The sequence below is a fragment of the Psittacula echo genome (genome assembly GCF_963264785.1).
Source record: "Psittacula echo genome assembly, chromosome: 1".
Classification (NCBI taxonomy): Eukaryota; Metazoa; Chordata; class Aves; order Psittaciformes; family Psittacidae; genus Psittacula; species Psittacula echo.
In genome coordinates, this window is record NC_137735.1 from 28,790,173 (window position 1) to 28,812,416 (window position 22,244).

The 22,244-nt window shown below is 40.2% G+C and overlaps 1 protein-coding gene across 2 annotated transcripts in view; it reads left to right on the forward strand.

Moving 5' to 3' along the window:
* Positions 1 to 264: 264 nt before the first annotated feature.
* SLAIN2 (SLAIN motif family member 2) overlaps positions 265 to 22,244 on the forward strand; it is a 35,379-nt gene continuing 13,399 nt past the window's right edge. For both annotated transcript variants that reach the window (XM_080614698.1, XM_080614699.1), the window contains exons 1-6: positions 265 to 818; positions 10,345 to 10,493; positions 15,061 to 15,225; positions 16,308 to 16,469; positions 17,512 to 17,871; positions 20,458 to 20,595. In XM_080614698.1, coding sequence (XP_080470824.1) covers positions 460 to 818; positions 10,345 to 10,493; positions 15,061 to 15,225; positions 16,308 to 16,469; positions 17,512 to 17,871; positions 20,458 to 20,595 — 1,333 coding nt within the window. In that variant the 5' untranslated portion in view covers positions 265 to 459. The remainder of the gene's footprint in view (positions 819 to 10,344; positions 10,494 to 15,060; positions 15,226 to 16,307; positions 16,470 to 17,511; positions 17,872 to 20,457; positions 20,596 to 22,244) is intronic.

Below are 22,244 nucleotides of genomic sequence, written 5' to 3' on the forward strand. Positions count from 1 at the left end.
TTAGACCATTTTGGGAAAGCATCACAGCCTCCCCCGTGCAACCGCTGATTGGGATCTGCGGCCCCTAAATGACGAGCGTGGCGGGGGGGCAGGGCTGTGTCACTCCCTGAAGAGCGCGGCCCCTCGCCCGGCTGCGTTAAGGCAGTGACGCCACGGACGGGACCGCAACCCGCTCCCGAAGCAGAAGGCCCCACCCCATCAGGAACAGCCGCGAGCGCCGACGGTTCCGGGTCACCCACATGACGTCAGGGCGGAGGGCGGAGATGATAAGATGGCGGCGGCCGGATGTGTGTTCCCTGTCCCGCCCCGCCGACGCCGCTGAGGAGGAGGCGGTGGCAGTAGCGCCCGCTGTCCGCCCCTCCGCGCCACTGCCCTCCCCCGCCGCGGGACGCCCGGCTATGTAGACGGGGCGGCGCGGCCGCCTTTCCCCGCGCAGCCGCTCCTCTGCCGGCGGGCGCCATGGAGGACGTCGGCTCGGGCGTGAATGCGGACGCAGAGGTGCGGAAGCTGCAGGAGCTGGTGAAGAAGCTGGAGAAGCAGAACGAGCAGCTCCGCAGCCGCCACGGCGCCCTACCGGCCGGCCCCGCCAGCCCCAAGCGACTCCTGAGCGGCGGGCCCTCCCCGTCGCCCCCCGCCGCCGCCTCCCCGCCCGACGGCCGCTGCCTTAGCCCCAGGGCCGCCGCCCGGCGGCCGCCTCTCGAAGAGCTCGGCAGCGGCGCGGCCGGTGAGGACGGCAATGGTCTCCTGGACGACGCGGTGCTGCTCAGGCCGGAGGAGCTGGAGAGGTTGGCCGGCTGCGAGGAGGACGAGACCGGCTGGTGAGGAGGCGGCCGGGGTGGGGATAGGGTGGGGGAGTACCTTTCCTCTGCCTCCCGTAGCCAGGAGGTTGGGGGGTACTGTCCTCCCTTTACCCCTGCGTCCCCGGTTGGAAGGTGCCGTTTTCAGGCGTGTGCCTAGTGTCGGAGGTAGTCTCGGGGCTTTGTGTGGGGAGGCAGCCTCGCCCTCTGAGGCTGGATGGAGGAATTAGCTTTCTAAGAGGTACCGAAGCCTTCAGGGGAAGGGTATTTTAGTTTCTGCACATAACATTGCACCTCCCTGGCGACCTGCAGCTCTGTGCTTTTGTTCGGCCGCAGCGAGAGTACTACATCGGGTCACTTGGAGACCGGAGCAGGCTTCAGTGCGGCGCAAAATCAGTTGCCAGTATTTTTTGCAAGTTCAGGTGTGGAGGCGTTGAGAAACTTGTGGAAAATTCCTGGGGTAGTGCAAGATTAGCCCACAGGTACTGTTGCACTTCTTCAGATGTGCAGCAAGTGTGTTTTGAGTCTTGATTTTTTTCAGCTCTGAGGGCAGCAAATGTAACATACTCTTTCATCTCATAAATGTGTCGTCCTTAGGTGTTTTCGTTTATTGTTAACGGTACACCGTTATGGTGTATGGTCCTACAGGACCATGGTTTACCTTAGGTGGCTTCTTTCTTTTAATTGGACTGCCAGCCCTGCTGCTCTAGCAGAAACACCTGCAGGTGGCCGCTCACCTTCTCTTTATTACACTTGGAAGAGCTTCCATTGAGAATCAAGGTTTGCTCTCTTTAAACAGCATGCTGTTCTCCAGCTGTCTTTTTAAAGTTTCCTATGACACCAGTTGAGAAGCAGGGTTAAAGAAATCGTGGGGAGAAACACAAGAGGAGTGTGCGATGGCAGGAAAAGTGTAACAAAAGCAGTCTTGACTTGGATCAGAACTCGTTGTAGGTTCATCTGCAAAAGTCTTTGTGAATGAACATGCACTTTAAAAAACAAACAAAAATGCCTTTCAGAGTTAGAAACGCATTTAAAAATGCTGGAATGGTTCCATGCATGAGCAATGTTGTAGTTGCTTAGAGAGGAGACCGTGTGTGTGCTTCCTCGGAGAAGTCATTTGCCTGATGTCCAGCCTGATCCACTGGAGAAGTATGAGACCATAAGTTTATTCTTATCCAACACGAGTTTACTAAATTAACAGAAGGCATCATCTTCAGGTGGTGAATCTGCAAGGCAGCTACTCTTGCTTCTCAGCTCATGGCTTATAATCGACTGGCTCATAGCACTTGGGGGAAACAGAATATGCTAAATTTGCACAGCAAGTTTGGAGCAGGATGGACACATTTCTGAATGGCATGAATTCTAGTGACAAGAAGTGTTATTTTATATATTAATCCTAAGTCATGGGCGACAATGCATCTCTTCAGTGGAAGCTAATGTCACAACAGAGCATATGGTGACAGCGATGGCATAAATGCTGTATGGTTTTGTGTGCATTTCTGGACACACGTGAGGCAGGCAGTGTAGTTCACTGAGCTCTTGCTGATGTCAGGTGTTATGTTACTTATGCTGCCTGTTACTGTGGCTTCAGTCATGTTTCTATGCAAGTTCTAATTGTCAAAAAACAATAAAACTTCAATGCAGACTATTACAATTATATGCCTTCATTCCTTCCCTAATATTTCAGTGATTATAATAGTAATTTTGAATCTCAGATGTGGGTCAATGACTAAGACAGAAAAGACCCCTTGAGAAGAGCACTTGTCAAAATTTACTTGTCAAAAATTACTGTTGTACATATGAAGAACCATGGCTATGTAATTGAAAAAAAACCTGTCTTTTCATGCTATATTTTACTATGCACTTAATGATAAATGTGGTTTGGCTAGATTGATTGATGGTTGATTTATTTTTCCAAATTGCTCTATAAAAATGGAAATCAAACTCCTAGAATTTCTGAACACCATTTAGTTCTATCGTTAAGGCACTAAATACTTTCTTTTTTTGTGGTTTTTTTTTTTTTTTTCTGTCTTATGAGGGTTGGATAAGTTTGTGCACTTGATGGATGGAGGTTATTGCTCTAAATGAAGGTGGAAATTTGCAGAGTGAAGCAATCAAAAAGAAACAAGCCTGTGAAAATAGGAAGGGTGATATGACTAAGTGGATTTCTTTTATACCAGTGTAGAAGTCAAAGACCACTTACCAGCTGAGGAAACCTCACATGGAAACAAACTAAATGTAAATTATGGGTTGTACACAAAAATGGATTAATCTTGCCTGTTTTGTTTGTCTATGTGGAGAAGCTTAGGTTTGTCTTTACTTTAGATTTCACAAGGACTTTGCTGTGGCAGAAAATAGGTGATGAAGGATGCTGATCACCTCTGTTCTTGTCTCTGCTTTCTCTAGTGCTGGTGTTCTTCAGTCCATGTGTTCATATGCTCAATTATGAAATTGTCTGCAGCCTTGTAATGACACTGATAAAATTATGTTGTTTTACATTTAATGCTTACATGAGATTAGTGCCTGTGAAGTTTGACTGTGAGTTTAAGTTGGAGCAGTTGATAGTCTGACTGAAATCAGTACTGGAATGTGATGTGTTGATATTTTAGTCTACATTTTGGAGTTGATCAGCTAATTTTTAGCTTGTGATTCTTTAAATGCTTTTAGAGAAGTCTACACAAGACAGAATTGTGAAGTGAAAAATGAAAGGGGAAGGTAGCACTAGCTGGAATTAATAACAAGTGAAAAGAACTTTGATATTACTGCTTTAGTAGCAGTATTAGCTATTAAATAGCTAATAAAATATTGGTGAATTTGGCACCATTTATATTTTTGTTTGCTTGTTTTTTTGATGGTTTCTTTTTGTGTTGTTTGGTTTGGTTTTGGTTTTGTGTGTTTTTGTTTTTTTTTTTTGCTGTGGTTATTTAAATCCAGTTCTGTTTTAAGTTTTAAATAGTTCTGCACATGAGACGATATTCAAATCGTATGTTAATAAAAATGTCAGTTAATTTAGATTGAGTTTCTTGGCTGTATGTTTTTGAATCCCATTTAGTGTGCTGAAACTTTCTTCCTAGTAGGGTACTAAAGGTTGCAAATAGGCACATATGCACCTGCACACAGCACCGAGCTGTACCTAGTGCCACTGGAGACTTTGCTTTAGGCCTGCTAATTACTTCTTCAAGAAGTTACAGTGACTTTGGTAATCTGTTCTGTGGGTGTTCCAATTTAGCTGTTCTTCAGCCAGGCTGCATCAAATCTAAAGTTTTTAAAATTTGAATCTCAACAGGTTTTTATTAGTTAATTAAAAAGACAAAAGGGCAGGAAGGGGGACTAGAGTGGAGAAATCTTCAGAGAGGTGGGAGGTGGTGTACAACTCCTTGCCTGACTTGCTGGGTAAGGTTGGGTGTGGATGTACAGCACATTGAGACAACTTGGTAACAATGTGCAAGGTGGCTTGCTATGCTTCTTAAAAGTGAGCTGTCTTAAGTTTATTGCAGGATGAATATGCTCACGTGGGCAATTACTGTAGATTAGTTAATGTGCTGTTAATCCACTTTAACTTGTCATGCTGTCATGTATGCTCTCTGGGACACTTTCTTTTAAATGTGAGCAAAACATACAGTGCTTTTTTTCTTTAAAATTTATATGTGGTGTGTGCATAAGAGAGAATAGGGCTTGCTGTGTATCTATTTTGTATGTCTAATTGCTCAGCAAACTTAGAACAGTTGTGTCCTCTTTAAATGATGTCCTCTTTCATGTTGGTGCAATCTAAAGTCTCCTTGGTAGGGCTGAAATAGCTTTCAGGTGACTGACTTCATTTACAAACAAAAGGCAGTTACTGTGTTTGATGTGAAATTATTGGTCGGTTGTTCATATTAATAGTTCAAAGTAATATTTTCAGTGGTTTTGAAGACCTCAGATTGATTGTGTATCCTTTTTAGTTAAAATGGAAGGCACGTACTTTTACTATTACACACACTCTCATTCAGCAGCTACTTCTATTAAGTTGGTGCTTATGTTTGATTGTTTACATTTCCATTCGAGCCATCCATTCTAGTTAGTTGGCCAAGTAGCTATTTTGAGGTACAGGATAAAAGCATGATTGTCATCTATAATGGACTGTCTTTCATCTTGTATTACCTGATGTCCCTTGAACACTAACACTGGTTTGGAACCCCACAGTTTGCCATAATGAACTAGTAAAATACAGGATGAGTCTTTTGGAATAGAACTGCACTGAATGAAAACCCATTGCTGAAATTACATTGCAGCATTTCTTATTCAACTGCTAAAATTTCATTGTAATAATGTGGTAGGCTTCTTGGAAACTGGACAGGTTCTGATCAATTCCTGCCCTGTGACCTAAGTAAAAGAGAAATTGATGCTTTTCATTTTGTGGCAGATTAAATGTCAGTCTGATTTAAAGTTGATTTTAAAATTTGGGTAATGTCTTCTCAGACTAGGAAGATAATGTGAAAACAAGCATGTAGGAGAACTAAAGGTTGCAGAATTTACCTGGTTATCAAGTGAAGCAACTGGTAACGTCAAATAATATTCCATTTGACTAATGTCTTTGAGATGTCCATAGTTGTTGTGAAACAGGTGTTTTAGGACTAGAGGAAGAATCCTGATGAGAACTTTCTTCTGTTTCTACCTTCTTCTGTGATATTCTTGACTTCTAAACATGCTTCATGTTTGTATATCATGAAAGCTTGATACCAATTTTGTTTATTGCCTTAATGGTATTCCTGAAGTTTATTTCATAATCCTGTCTTGTTTAGGCATGATTCACAGTTCTACTTCTTGTAGGTGCTGGTAGAGCTCTCAATCCTAGTCGTTAAGCAGAATTTTATTTTGAAACACTTTTAATAGGACACAGAAATTCTCAGCTTTTTTCTATTCCATGTAAGTATCAACAATACCATATTAGAGCATATATGCATTCACAAATTTCTTCTGAAAAGTTTCTCAAACAGTGGAAACTTGTACTGACTTTGTGTGACAGTTCAAGGGAAGCTATGTGGTAGTGTAGAGGAGTCTTCCAAGCTTTTGAAGGCCCAATTTCCCATTCTGCAACATCCCTTTCAGACAGCTACATGTTCTTTGGAGACCAGGAAATGAATAATGGCTATAATTTCCAGTAACTAGTCAGGGCACAGCTACCTATCTTTAATTGTTGGTGACAGGAAGGTAATTGTGTTCCCAATTGCACTTTGCAACCTCTCTGAATACTCTCAGTTGTGCTTCAAAGTCACATATAATTGAAACGAGCTGCTTTAATATGAAGGTTTAATAAGATGGTCAAATCATTTTTGTAGTATTGATATCCCTATTTTTGAGGTAACTGAATTTTGCTGTAGCTGGTGCTTCTCAGAATTAGAAGCATTCAGTTAAGTACACCTACAAATTAGTAATTACAGGCTGATCAAATCAGTCAGTTACAACTGCAGGATAGGAACTTTGCAGGAGTGGGGGAGGAGGAAAGAGGAAGTGTGTGGGTCAGATATGTGCTGCGATGTTGCTTAGTTTGGATTTTTTTCTTTACAGACAGAGATTCTCTTCAGCTCTTTACCTGTACCTGTTTGTTTAAAAATCCATCTCAAATTTTCACTCATTTAAATTGCTTCAGATAGGATCACCTGGCAGTTTTAGATTGCTTTAAAATTTAGATTGGCAGTGTTGATTTCTAGGCTGTCTATTTCCAAGGCTGTCCAATATTATTGTCTCCTGACTTAAGTAGCACTTCATTGTGGAATTTCCCTCCTGTATTTCTGGGGAATTTGTTACCGATCTGTCCTTAGATTTCAATTGTTTTCTTCATATCTTCTCCTCAGGTAGCATTCTTGATCCTGCTTTTGCCTGTAACATGTTTTGTCCACTCTCTTGTTTCATTGCCTCTATTGTAACTGCCACTTTTTGCTTAAGGTTAATGTAGGTAAAATAAACAAGCTGTAATACAAGTTCCTTCCACTTGCCATCTTCTTTCTAATTCAGATCTGTGACTTCATACTCATCTGCATGTTTTTCACTTTTGCACTGAGCAATAGAAGGATTTTGATACAAAAAGATACCTCCTTTCTTCCTGATTAGAAGCTTGCCTTCTGGTTTCATGCCTGTGGCAGCTAACCTCTTGTATTTTAATGCACTGGGAGGTGTTCCTCAGGTGAGGTAATCCCTAGGAAAATATTCCATTCCTGCCTGAGTGTTGTGTCCTCTTTCTTCAAAGCTTTTTCAGACTCAGCTGTGTCCTGGTGCAACATGCTACAGCTTGCCCAATTTGGCTGATGTTATCATACGAGCCTGTAGTGACAGTAATCCTTCTGCAAAAGCTCTGCTGTTTTTGTGCTGTGTCTTCCTGGAACTACTCAGGAGAGCCCCTGACTGCTTTAAACTTCATATTGGCACAGTTGGCTAGTGACAGCTGAAGGAAGGGAATGTGGGCACAGACTCATGGTCTCTGGGCTTCTTAAAGCTGTTTCAAAATAGATCGAAGCTCCTGGGCTTCTTTTTATATGCTGCTTTATTTGACCGTGTGTCACTAAACTGTAGACTCTTTACTACTCCCTTGTGGAGAAATTGAAGTGCAGGTTTCTGGTGTGTTACCATTTGTAGTGGGGGTGGTAACTGTAAGGTGTCAGCTTCCTCAATGATTTCCAACTTCCTGTTTTGAGAAAGTGATTTAGTAGCGTTTTAAGACGTATGAAGTCATACTGGTAATCCTCACTCTTGAAGTTGCCAATCAGTGCTATTGCATTGCTGTAAGAATGCATTAGCAGATACAAATGGGAATTAATTTCTTCTGGAAAGCTCTTCAGCTAAGGAAAACCTGTATTTTTGGGTCAAACTGTAGTTTAACAGAGATCGCTTAGTTACCTATACATGTTTCGTGGTCTACCTTCTGCTCTTTTTCTCTTCCTGCTGTTCGGAAGAGAGGAAGAAGTAGTAAAAGCATCGCTCTGATTTTTAGCCTTTCCCTTGGTCTTTTGTTTTATAAATCCAAATGAAGCAATGCAAGTAGGGTTATGTCAGCTTCGAAACTTGAGATTGGCTGTTCTTTGTCAGGTGGGAAATTAATATTGCTGCTTTATAATAATGAGACATTGCAATTGCAGAATGTACAAGAAACTATCCCGAAAAAGCCATTTTGTTCTTGCCTTAATGCACATGTTTGTCATGAGGTAGTGGAGTTGCATGAAGTATGTATATTCTAAAGTTCTGGGTTTTGTTGTTGTTTTGTTTTTTTGTTTTTTGTTTTTTTTTATGTGAGGTGTGAAACAAAGCTGTTAAAGGAAAAACAGTTGACTGGAAAGAGGTGAGAGAATTTGCAATGTATGTTTGGTTAGAAAGGGAGGTGGAAAAGTGGGAGCTGCGTGAGCCTGGGTTGCTTCAGTAAATGAACTATGTGTGAAACAAATGCAACAATTGGAAATTGCAGCAAATAATGTTTTAAGTGCTTAAAATACCAGGTGCCATTTTGATTAGTCAAGTAGGTTTGTTGAAGATGCCCCTTTTGTGTGTCTTTCAGAGAGGATACACACTTTATTTTCTTGCCTGTTACAGTGGGTATTATTGTAAATGCTTCAAATGTGTGTGGAACTTCTCAAACGCAGCAAGGCATGTCAGCTGTACAGAGAGCCGTATACGGGCACACTTTATCTGTACAGCACAAAAGTTGGCTTTGTTGCTTTTAACACTTCTTTGTATTGCATAAACATACTCTAGGACAGAAAAGAGTGCAGGCAAATAAATGCGAAGAAGATAGTAAATTTGAAGTATTAAAGAGCTAGTAAATGTTAAATGTTAGTTTTAACTTTGGAGATAATTGCAGCAAGTATAGCAATTTGTGTAATTGTTCGCCTAGAATTGTAAAAACTGATTCTTGTGCTTTCCAATGATCTTGAGGTCTATAAATACATGATAGACTCAGCTTTTCTTGTGGACCGGGTGCCTGTGAAGCCTGTAAGGATTTCTAAAAAATCAGTTTTAACAACCAGCATGATACTGGCCAGAGCGAAAGCCACATGGACTATAGAGTGTGGCAGTAGCTATTTGCGTTGCTACAAACAGCTTAATTTTTGTTTGAAGATATGGCAGCTAATAAAAATCCTCTCTCATGCATTTGCAGACATAGCTTTCTAATTTCAGTGCTTATGAAGGAAGAGTGTTTCAGAGCGTGCTCTAAATAGTGGTCAGTGTTTTGGGTGAGATGTTGTGGTCGTTTTATAAGCATGCTTCTTGGGAAGTTTTTATAAGAAGAGACTGTAAGGGCAGTAATTAAAAAAAATCTTTTAAAGCTGTTTATAAAATAAACTGAGTTCAAGCTCTAGAATTACAGAGGAAGGATCAGCTAATAATCAAGTAAAGACAGTTTCTATGGAAAATAACTTCTGTGTTGCTGATGTCATTGGCATAAAGGAAACAAGAATTTTTCCTGGTTTGTATGGGAGCATGGCTGATTAAGCTGTTAAATGTTCCTAAGTTAGTGTGTAGCATACAACCACTTTGACTACGAACTCTGTTATTACTCCTACAAGAAACACTTATTTAACCATTTCTGTATAAGCTCTAGTTAGAGCTGTAGATCTTGCAGTTCACTCTTGTCTGTTGCTGAAGCACATTTCCAAGTTTGGTTCTAGTCCAAATATAAGGCTTAAATATCCGTACTTTGAGAGTGTGATTGGTTATGACTTTCCTTTAAATCTGTTTTTTGAGGGGGGAGAAATTTTCAACTATATTTCTAGAGCTTTTAGAGTAGAATACTTCTTTCTTCAGTCACGGAATGCTGATGTTAAAAATAAATGAATGGAGATGCTGATGGGCTAAGGCCTCAACATGTCTTGCAGAACAATATGATCTCATCGTTTCTCTCCACTCTGTGCATTAGCTCTTGTTCTTTGTTTTTAATGCTTGACTGTGTACCCCTTAGGACAGAGATAGTCCCTTTGTTCTGTGTTCAAAGGAAAACTAAAGGGTCAGGTGCTAGGATACAAATTATAAGTAAAAGCAAAATATTTATTGTTCAAGGCTATTGAAATAGTAGAAGTGTTCTGTGGACTTTTGCACTGTTCCTTGGCTAGTAAGATGCTTATCACATACTGCATCTTTGTGTTTAGGAAAACAACCATTGCTTATTGCATAGTGCTTTATTTCCTTCTTTCAGGTGAATGTTGCTTAAATCTGAAGAGATTAATCCCGATTTGTACATTTATGTGACGTAGGGTAATTGTCCATATACCCAAGGTCTCTGAAAATTGAAAATGTTTGGGGCTTTTTTTTTTTCCCTGCCATATCAGTCAGTGTATTCCAGTGTAGCAATACAGCATCACTTCTTGCCAGAAGTCCTTGGGTAGCCATATGTTATCAGTGTTATACTGTATCCAGAATAGTTAATTTAAAGGTAAAACTTAGGCTTTCTTTGTCATTTTGGATTGTACTGTACATACAGTATAAAAATAGAAATAGCATGGTATGTGGTATTTTGTTATATGCCTGATCTTATGCTCGCTTTGCCTATCTTCATAATTATTGTTTTTCCTCTCCTTTTCAGGTTATATATGTCCCCAAAGAAGAAACTGACTCCAGTGCAAAAATGCGTCAGTCCCTTAGTTTGGTGCAGGCAGGTATTGGATTACCCAAGTCCTGACATTGAATGTGCTAAAAAGTCACTGATCCACAGGCTGGAACAGACAATGTCGGGTGAGTTCCTGCATACTGACACTGGGTTGTACATACTTATTCTGAAACAGAGTCAGAATTAGCCAATACAAAGTTGTGAGATCCAGCTGTTGACTTCTGTCTGAAGTTTTCATTATGCCTTGCAAACAGTAATTAATTCTGTTAATTTTCTGGACTGTAGGAATAAAATGAAAGGAAGCATTAGGCCATGAGTCAGGATATCAGGGTTTTGTACTACCTGCATAGTGAAAGTTTGGTCAGAAGTTTTCATGAAGCACATGATCTTGGAGGTTTTCTTATTTTAAAATAAAAACCTGTATTAAACTATCATAATTAAGTGCTTGCTAGTATTTTAACACACAGCTTGTTGTTCTGCTAGATGAGCTATTTTATTTCATCTAAGGAAATGGAGGCTGAAATTCTTCAATACTTTGGGGAGGTAATACGGATTTCTTTTCCTCCTATCCCAAATAACTTAAGATCTTGTCACAGTCAGATTAAAAAAATCCAGGGTTTGTGAGTCTCCCTTGATACAAATTAGTTGGTTATATTCAAAACTGGAGAAGGTCTGCGAGTTTCACCCTGTGAGGGTGAAAACTTACAGTCCTCACCCTTTTATTCCAAGCCTTTTTGATGTCAAACCAGCAGCAGAACACTGAAGGTCTGATTAGAATTCTGTCCACCTGTTTCTTGCTTTAATTTCTTTGTTAGAGCCTATTTTATTTATTAAAAAAAAAAAAAAAGAGTTGTGCTGAGACATGATTTTCTTGCTATTAATATCTGTTCTCCCCCTATATTTCTATCTTTTTGCAGTCTTGCAGTGAGTATGATCTGTCTTTTTCTTAACTCTTATCTTAAGGTATTAGAATGGCTGGACTTGAGCTAAGAATATGTGAACACACAGTTCCAGGAGTGTTCCCAACTGCCATCTCCTTTGTGTGATTATACATAAACTTTATGCTGAGTTTATTTGATTGTAACTTTTTTTTCCCCCTGCTTGGATTCTTCTCTGGAACAATTCAGTCTTTATTCTGGTTTGTACTAAAATTGTTCTTAATAAAATTTGAAAACATTACTGGTAGAGCACATGAAAAGTCCATTTCTTATTCTGAAAATCATGAATATAATGGTGAAAGCTCCTTCAGTGCGAGTCACTTTTTGATTTTTTTTTTTTTTTTTTTTCCCTACATCTTGGGCTTTGGGTATGCTGCCCTGAAGAATGTCTTGTTAATAATGGATAGCTTGCTACAGGCAAAGGCTGAAATTCTAAACAAAGAAAAGTACTCAAATCACAGGGATGTATGAATGATGGTAAAAGTTTGGGAATTTGAATGCTGCTGAGTATTTAGGAGTGGATAGCAGTTAGGCTAAGTATGAACTATCCTGTTCATGGTTTAACTTCAGAACCAATTAGAAATCTTCCATAAGTACCACAAATTCTTTACCTTTAGGGTAACGTCAACAGTTCAGCCTTTTTTGAAGCAGAGTGACAGGAAGCTTCCCTATGAAATGAACATACTTGAAAGTTTGATCATTTGTATGTGTCTAGGCAACTTGACCTTTTTTTTGTTTGTTTGTTTGTTTTTTCATAAACCTGCAAATGTGCTTCTGACAGTGGTACTTGCAAGAATATCACAATTAATCTATAGCATTAATAGGAGAAAATACTGGCAGTAGAAGAGATGGGCAGCAGTGCTGCTGGTTGGAGCAGTTTGTATGGAAACATTAATTTGTAGCAAAAAAAGAACATTGTCATTTACATCAACCAGCCTACTTACAGGTACAGGTTAGCAGACAGCTCCACAGTGCTGCTTGTAATCTTGCATGTGTTTCCTACCCCACAAATTCTGGCATATTTTGTGAATGTCAGAACAAACAAAAAAATCTTAATACTGAATAAAGGGATTTTTAGTAAACAAATTACAGTTAAATTACTTTTCTATGCTGAAACCAGGACAGGCCACTGCTATCAGTAGCCTAATTATTAGTGTACTAACTGAAGCTCATTTTCAGTAACAGAAATGTTACACAATATTCTTTGAATAGCTTAATTTCTGCCTTTTTTTAGAACTGCTTTAGTGTATTGCCATATGTTTGCTAGGAATATTCTAGTCAGTTTGTAATGTGTGTGTAGTTTCAATACTGTCATGCCTTAGAGAGTTTTGTTTCTAGCAGCTAGGTGAGCTGCAATTTAGTCTAATCTAAATTTATATATAAAAGTTCAGCTCTCTAGCTTTCAATTTTATGTTTAGCAATTTAATTTGTTCTTTGTTAGAATACAATCCTGTTTGGCTTTAAACTGAAAGAGAGCAGATTTAGATTAGATACTAGGAAGAAATTCTTTACTATGAGGGTGGTGAGACACTGGAACACGTTGCCCAGAGGATTTGTGGATGGGATGTCCCATGCCTGGCAGTGTTCAAGGCCAGGCTGGATGGGGCTTTGAGCAACCTGGTCTAGCGACAGGTGTCCGTGCCCATGGCAGGAGGGGTGGAACTAAGTGAGCTTTAAGGTCCCTTCCAACTCATTCTGTGATTTGATGATATGGGATTGAATCCCATAGACATAAAAATCCCAAAGCATTAGAACAGGAGATACACAGACGGGAAAAATCCTACAGTCATTTTGCTTTTCTGTGGTCAGTAGGTTTGTGGTACCCAGAAATAGAAACAGAAGCATTCGCCCTGTTTAATGTTTTTTCGTTCTAGCATATGCTTTGGGGAATTTTGTAGGTCGTATTGCTTAGTTCTGTGTTGCCAGTCTTGGCATTACTCTGGAAATACTGTGTGATCTAGACAGGTCTGTGAATTCTGGAGAATTAAACTTCATGGTGTGCTCTAGTCTATATGTAATTGTGCATAGAATGTATGTTAGCATACCTTAGCTACTGCTGTCTTCTGAGTTGCTTACTTCTTCCCAATGCCTACGTGGAACATTTTGAAGAGAGAAGTTGTAGTGATCTTAAATCTTATTTTTATAAGGAAAATACTTGCTGCTGTCTTGTCTTGCCACTCCTTCCACAGTATGGTTGTATTTAGATGAGGAAATCACTTGAAAACCTTCCTGGTAATTGAAATGTTTTGCTTGAGTTGTATGTTTTCAAGAAGGGGAAAATGGATGACCCAGGGAATTACAGACCAGTCAGTCTCACCTCTGTGCCTGGCAAAATCTTGGAGTAGATTCTCCTGGAAGGCATGCTAAGGCACATGAAAAACAAGGAGGTGCTTGGTGACAGCCAGCATGGCTTCACTAAGGGGAAATCCTGCCTGACCAATTTGGTGGCCTTCTATGATGGGGCTATGGAACTGATGGCCGGGGTATAGCAGTTGATGTCATCTACCTGGACTTGTGCAAAGCCTTCAACACTGTCCCACATGACATCCTTGTCTCTAAATTGAAGAGACATCAATTTGATGGGTGGACCACCCGGTGGATAAAGAACTGGCTGGATGGCCGCACGCAAAGAGTTGTGGTCAAGGGCTCAGTGTCCAGCTGGAGACTGGTAACGAGTGGTGTCCCTTAGGGATCAGTGTTGGGACCGGTTTTGTTCAACATCTTTGTTGGTGACATGGACAGTGGGATTGAGTGCACCCTCAGCAAGTTTGTCAATGACACCAAGCTGTGTGGTTCGGTTGATACACTGGAGGGAAGGAATGCCATCCAGAGAGACCTTGACACGCTTGTGAGGTGGGCTGATGCCAACCTTATGAAGATTGACCATGACAAGTGCAAGGTCCTGCACCTGGGTCGGAGCAATCCCAGGCACAGCTACAGGTTGGGCAGAGAAGAGATTCAGAGCAGCCCTGCAGAGAAGGACTTGGGGGTGTTGGTCAATGAGAAACTGAACATGAGCCGGCTTCAGTGTGCGCTCACAGCCTAGAAAGCCAACTGTATCCTGGGCTGCATCAAGAGGATCGTGACCAGCAGGTCGAAGGAGGTGATCCTGCCCCTCTACTCTGCTCTCGTGAGACCTCACTTGGAGGATTGTGTGCAGTTCTGGTGTCCTCAACATGAAAAGGACATGGAACTGTTGGAACAAGTCCAGAGGAGGGCCATGAGGATGATCAGGGGAGTGGAGCACCTCCCGTATGAAGAGAGGCTGAGCAAGTTGGGGCTGTTCAGCCTGGAGAAGAGAAGGCTGCATGGAGACCTCATAGCAGCCTTCCAGTATCTGAAGGGGGCTATAAGGATGCTGGGGAGGGATTTTTCTTTAGAGACTGTAGTGATAGGACAGGGGGTAATGGATTAAAATTTAAACAGGGGAAGTTTAGATTGGATATAAGGAAGAAATTCTTTACTGAGAGGGTGGTGAGGCACTGGAATGGGTTGCCCAGGGAAGTTGTAAATGCTCCATCCCTGGCAGTGTTCAAGGCCAGGTTGGATGAGGCCTTGGGTGGCATGGTTTAGTATGAGGTGTCCCTGCCCATGGCAGGGGGGTTGGAACTCGATGATCTTAAGGTCCTTTCCAGTCCTAACTATTCTATGATTCTACAGTAATTAAATCACACTGAAGATACCATATAGGGTTGTATTCATTTCTCATTGGTTCCTTCAGTATAATTTGTTGCTTTCCTCCTCTTTCATACAGCTCTCAAGAGACAGAGTTTATACAGTAGCCCTTTCAGTGCGGTCAGTTATGCAAGCTCCTATAGTCCAAATACCAGTAGTCCCTACAGCAGTGGTTTCAACTCTCCCTCTTCAACACCAATGAAATCTGCTTTGGTGAAACAGCTCATACCTCCTGGTGCCTCAGGTAACTATGTGTGTTTTGTCTCTCCCTTACTTCTTCCTCCTCTTCCTTTCAAAAATGTGCTCAAATAGATATCTGCATTGAATTAGAGTAAGAAAGATACCAAAAGTTGTCAGTCATTTGTAGGGTGTTTGCATCATGCAGTACTTAAGCTTTTTAGGAAAGGCTTTTTTTATGGACTTTCTGGCATAAGATAGATTTAAAGTGTTTTCTGTGGATGTTCATGTCCCTGAAATCACTGATGCATTTAAGCAGTTAGACCAAAACATGTAGCTTTAGTTCTGTGAAGTCCCAACTCCACATACATAAATTGCTTCTAGAATTGGCCCTGTAATTGACTGGGATAGCAAGTGTTTAAAGGTTAGGTGCTGGTAGTCGTAAAGTCTTGGCAACAACCCTATTACTTATTGACTGCAACATGTGGTATGCAACATGTGTATCCATCAGTACCTCGGAGATGTGAACTATATAATCAAAGGAAGAAGCATGTATTTTAATTAAAGGCATTCCATTAGGGTTTGCAGTCATCAATATAAACAATTCAAAGCCATTCCCCCTTGTCCTGTCACTACACTCCTTGTCTCTTTCCAGCTTTCTCATAGGCCCCCTTTAGGTACTCAAAGGGTGCTCTGAAGAGCCCCTGGAGCCTTCTCTTTTCCAGGCTGAACAAGCCCAACTCTCTCAGCCTATCTTCATAGGAGAGGTGCTCCAGTCTCTGGTTATCTTCATGGCCCTCCCCTGGACTTACTCTGACAGCTCCTTGTCCTTCTTATATTGGGGGGCCCCAGAGCTGAATGCTGTACTCCAAATTGGTACTCATGAGAGTGGAGGATAAGCGGAGAATCACCTTTTTCAACCTGCTAGCCACGCTCCTTTTGATGCAGCCCAGCATACAGTCAGCTTTCTGGGATGCAGGCACCTACTGCCAGGTCATGTGGAGCTGTTTGTCAACCAGAATTGTCTGTCAGGCTCAGTCAGAATCTGTTCTTAATCTGTTCTTAGATTGGTGGTTCTTTCACTAGGAAATAAATACAGCTTGCCTTTTTATTATTTTTAAACATTTCCTATTTATTTTCTTTCTGTAGGTCATCTTAAAAGTGCAGCAGATAGAAATCCTCCGCTAAGTCCACAGTCCTCTCTGGACAGTGAATTAAGTGCATCAGAGATGGATGAAGACTCTATTGGGTCTAATTACAAGCTAAATGATGTTACGGATGTGCAAATTCTAGCACGAATGCAGGAAGAAAGTAAGTATTTTCCATTTTGAAAACAAAGTGGAGCACTTGATTTTATTTTTTTTTTCTTTTTAAATTGAATAACTTCATTAGCACTTGCTTAGCAGGAATGGAAAAAGGGGTGTAGATTCTATTATGGATGTACAAATATAGTTCTCCTGAGAAGGTTGGCAAAAGACTTCTGCCTTCAGGATAAGGAAAGGAAGTTGCTCTGCAGAAGTGTTCTTTAGGAACAGTGGACAAAAGAAAGGCTAGAGAGAGTGTGAACTTGTAGCATGTACTTAGTACATGCTAAAAGGATGATTGTTAGACAGGCTACTGCTTGCCACCGGTCTTCTCAGAAGATATGTGCCTTCTGGATCTAATCCTGTATTGCTGACATCAGTGCTTAAACCATGATTTAAATCACCAAAATGTAAAGTCAGTAGGGCAAAGAATAGTTAAGAAAAACACCTATGTAAATGTATCTCTTGTTATAGGTTTAGCTGAGACTGAGTCTTTTTTGTCCCTTGAGACTGCAAAAAGTGGCAGTAATTTCACTTGTCTAACTAGGTGGTCTCCAGACTTCTTTTATTGTTTACCCCTATGAGTGGCTTGTTTTGCATACCCCTGGGGTGCATGCATTCCACTTGGGAGACCACTGGTTTAAAAACTCTAGTTTCTCTAGGGGTAGCTTACCATACAGCTGTTTTGTTACATTTACTAATACATTGCAAGAGACATGTCATCATGGCTGCTATATCAAAATTAAGATGTAGCTTGTGCTGCTCATATCCAGCCTGGGAGAGGAGATGAACAAGTACACAACACACCTATACTGACGATTGCTGTAGTAAGAAAAGGAATGAGCTCACCTACTTATTTCAAGATACTATCAGCTGGTAGGTAACTTTTGTTGGTAGTAATCTGGAATTAATTTAATGCCTTGAATAAAAGGAGTTAAGGTGAGCCACATTTGAGTTTCAGCACTGGGTAGATAATTTGTATGTATTGTCTCTACTTTGAACCATTTGTGGGCTGAAAGCAAGTAAAACAATGTTTTCATGGTTGCCAGGCCTCCGGCAAGAGTATGCAGCAAGTGCTTCTCGGCGTAGTTCTGGCTCTTCTTGCAATTCTACAAGGCGAGGCACATTCAGCGATCAGGAGCTTGATGCACAGAGTTTAGAAGATGAAGAAGATGGCACACATCATGCAGTGCACCCTGCTGTTAATAGGTTCTCCCCGTCACCTCGCAGTTCTCCCTGGCCTTCACCAAAACAATCTCCAAGGAATTCACCTCGCTCCCGATCACCTGCTCGAAGCATAGAATACAGCAGAGTTTCACCCCAGCCTATGATTAGCCGTTTACAGCAACCTCGTCTTTCACTTCAAGGCCACCCTACAGATTTGCAGACTAGTAATGTAAAAAATGAAGGTAAAAAGCTCTGTTTCAAAATAATTGCACAAGTAGTTGTGTAGTTCTTGTAAAGAATTTTGGTGCTTAAAACTATATGCCAGTGTAACATCATGCTTTAATCTTGGAGTTGTTGAAGAAAAAGCAGAGTAAGGAAAGCTTAAATTCTGCTGGGGAACCCTTAGAGTCCGATGGAGTTGATAGGCTTATTTTTATTTTAGACATTATCCAGTCTGTTGGTGTAATTGAGTTTCATGGTGACAGAGTTCTATCTTTGGCAGGCATATGCACTAAAATAAAGCAGCGCCAAGGAAACTGTCACTCACCAGTAGGGTTAGGCCTTCCAGATGGTGGAATAAAATGCAGGGAAAAGTAGCTGTGGTCAGATGAGAGTAGTATGGCAATTTATGCATGCTTGTAGCCTGTGAGATAGCTGAATGCTTTATTTTAGCAGTGCAGGACTCTGAACTCTTTGAGCATGAATATAGCCTAAAAAATATTAGTACTTAAGTCATGCATTTATTGGATATTTTAGATATCTCAAAGCTGGGCAAACTGGCATAACAAAAAATAAAGCTTTCAGTAAAGTTGACACAATTACACTATATTGGCATAGAACAAAATAATGTGATACTGATATGGCTTTGCTTCTTGAATGTACTTTTTCCTGGTAGCAATATGGCAGAAGCTCCTTTAACTGGGCTGAAATCTCACAAGCATATTCCCTTTTAAACAAACGTAGTTGTTAAATAAAAATACAAAATAAAATCTTAAATTTAGGAAGAATATACATTTAGGTATTAGGAATTCACTGTATTTTTTTCACTTTCTGGTAAGCTGGATGCAAAATGTCTGTAGTGGAGATGATGTAGAAATGTATTTTAAACAGTTTATTTTGGGGGGCAGAAGGTGGAGAAGGAGCGTGGGTGGTGGTTGTTCTGTTGGCTTTTTTTTACCACTAATACAGCAGAGAGGTCTGTGTCACTTACAGAGTATTATCAACCAAGAAATTTTAGATTTTTAAATCAGGAAAATAAATGTGCTAAACCGGAGCTGCTTGGGAACATCATCCTGCACATTTAATTAGCTGCTCAAGAATATCTTTGGAAGGGTTAGCTCAAGTCTTGTCTAGCAGTAGTGGTCTGAGGAAATTTTAGGTATATAGGAAAACATACAATGCAAAAGCTAATCAATTATATGTGACTTAATTGAGTATTTCCTTTCCATTCTTTTCTGGGGTTTCATGGAAGTCTTAATGTGTGCTAGATGAGCTATGCAGAATATCCCATGAGAGGCAAAGTACCAAAAGCTGGTATCCCACATACCAGAGGGATCAGAATAGAGCATGGGATCATGTGTTTCTGAAATCCTTCCAAGGAATTCTCTTGTAGTGTTTTTTGTGTAGTTGAATGGCACTTGGATATGCAGAGTTGATGCAGCAGAAGCCAAAGAAAGTTGTTTGGGATTTCTTTATTTTTTTCCTCTAGAATGGTTAGAGGGATATTTGGTTGACAGGGTTCAACAGTGATAAAACTGCAGGGCAAAGCAATGCAATGCAAGCTATGAAGTGCAGAATGTGCACTTGTTGGAATATTCAGCCTGCGTAGACTTTTGTTTTCATCTTTAGTGCTTATGCAATAGCATACTTCTTTCCTGCATCCCTCTACTCAATCAGGCTGACTTCTCATCCTGACAGGGCATCTGCAGTCTTCTATCCAACAGTCATCGACCCAGCCTTGCATGGGTTGGAGATACACAGAATGTTGTTAGATTTGAGACATATTTGGTAGCAACGTTTTGTGTGCTGTGAGTGATGGTTCAAATTTTGAAGACTCTTGGAGAACCAGTTTTAGTTGAATAGATGGTCAAGTCATATGTGAAAGATAAGGCATAACTAGACACTTCAATAATTTTGAATGCTGTGTATGAAGAGTTTCTTTCCAAGTGGGTGGCTGTTACTTGTATAATGTGCCAATATGTGACTGGGTAGTCCCAAAAGTTGACTTTGGATAATAACAATGTGGTTTTAATCTTCAGGTTATGCTCCATCCTTGGCGGTGTTCAAGGCCAGGTTGGATGAGGCCTTGGGTGGCATGGTTTAGTGTGGGGTGTCCCTGCCCATGGCAGGGGGGTTGGAACTAGATGATCTTAAGGTCCTTTCCAACCCTAACTATTCTATGATTCTGTGATTCTGTATTATAAATAACTTTCTAGGTAAAGACTCTGAAAACTGTGCAAAACTTCAAATTAGCTTTGAAATTCAGTTTCCATAAGAGTAGAACAAAATAAAACCCAGAGACTCATCCAGATAAGTTTCAATATCAAATAACACTATGCTTGACTTGTTTTTTCGCCACAGTGAAATACGTATTCTTGGGGGTTTTTTGTAAGTATTTTGTATGTGGTAGATCTGAGAATAATACAGAGCTTGAGTTCAAGGCAATGGAAGAACTGTAATGTAACAAAATAAGTTTTTTATTCGCAGTGTAGTTTTATATGGCTAACATTATGTTGCTCAGGTTTGGAGTTTGACTATGGGTTTGTAACCTGAACTTTGTCCAGCATCAGATTACATGTTGTGGTATCTTTCTGTATTATTTTGTACAGAAAAACTAAGGCGTAGTCTTCCAAACCTGTCCAGGACACCTAGTATCCAAGCTGAGTCTGTGAAAAACAGCAGAAGTGACTCAAACTTCCAAGTGCCAAATGGAGGAATACCTCGCATTCAACCTCAAGCCTCAGCCAGTAAGTACCTTTAGTGATACTTCGAGTATATTTTAGAATTGAGTGGCGGTCCTCAGTTGTCTTCCAGTTTCATGGCAAAGAGAAACATTTCATGCCACACTGTAGTTGTTAATCTTGATTTTGGATTATACCTGTGTGAATGTGCTTTTTTGATACACAAAATCTGGTACTGATTATATTCAAAGAATGTCTGATCTCTTACTATGGTATCATTCATAGTTTCCTAAAAATATATGTAGAAGTACTATAAAGAGTATAAATACAATAGTTAGACATGTTAGAAACCATTTGTTCTATGTGATTTACTGAAGGTATAATGCTCTGTTGTATTGAATTTTGTTTCCAGACTACAGAAACTTACTAGGCTATTAAAATAGTACCTAGATGATGTTTATTGCCTTTTTTTTTTTTTAACTAGTGAAACCTGATCTGAAAAAAAAAGATGCCAGTTTAACCTTTGTTTTTCAGTTTCTTCTTTTCTTTTGTCACCTGGAAATTATTTTCAGTTGCATTTTTTTACTTTTTTTAAAGATATGATTGCTCCTTAGAAAATGCTTGGATGAACCCGTGTCCCATGAAACAAATCAGCCTGTTGCTGGGCTACTGGCTGCTTGCCCAAAAGGGAACTGTTGACAGGAGAATGCTGCTGATCTCACAAATCTTTTGAAAATGGTGACCTTAAAGAAGCCAAAGCAAAGAAACATATTCAGTGCTTCTTTATATGTCAATATTGCCAGTTCCTGTTGTTTAAATGTTTCCTGACTTTTATTTTAAAACAGGTTTCAGAATTTAATAACCTTATGTGACATTTTCGAAGGAAAAACACGTTATGAATATTATTATGCTTAGAGCTTTGAACTATGAAAGTTCTGTGATAAAAGTTCATCAGTAATATAAATATTTGACTGGAAATGTAAGATAATATCTATGAATGAAACAAAATAGGTTTTTTTTACCCATTCAATAGTAAGGGCATACTGGTATACCTAGTTGGCCTTATTAACTGGTGCTTTCATAACAGCGTGTTAATGCAACCACATACAGTTAAATACAGAATAAGGAATACAGACCATGCCAAAGACTACAGAATTTCTATCTTTCTAGTGGCTTAGATATCAGTCACAAGTGTGTGATACTGTAGCCAAAGAAGTTAGCGTGACCTAGTGATTGTTCATATAGTTATCCAGCATCCTTTCCTCTTGCCCTCTTCTGCCACTATTCACAAACATTCATTATGTGGGATTTACAACAGAAAGGGCACATGTGTAGTTCAAATGCAGGACTGTTATCTGTTAGGCAGGCTTATCAAGCTATAAAGCACTCGGACCAGTTGAACAGCAGCTCTTCCAACTGTGTAATTTTTGTGATAGGAAGATTAATCAAAATCGCTTGAAAGAAAATGAAGGAAAAAATATTTTTAGTTAAAATCTTTACAAATTGTAAAATTGAGTGAACTGGGAATGGAGGAGAACAGAGGGCAGCTTAGCTAGCTGGAAGGCTATTTCTGGTATTAAAAAGTATATTCACAGTGAAACTTTATGGAAAGGTCAGATAGAAATCTCAGTATTTGGTATTTAGTGAGTTACTTAATTGCAGGAGCCAAAGTAGTGTGACTTATATTTGTACATATATAATTCTTTTCAACTTGT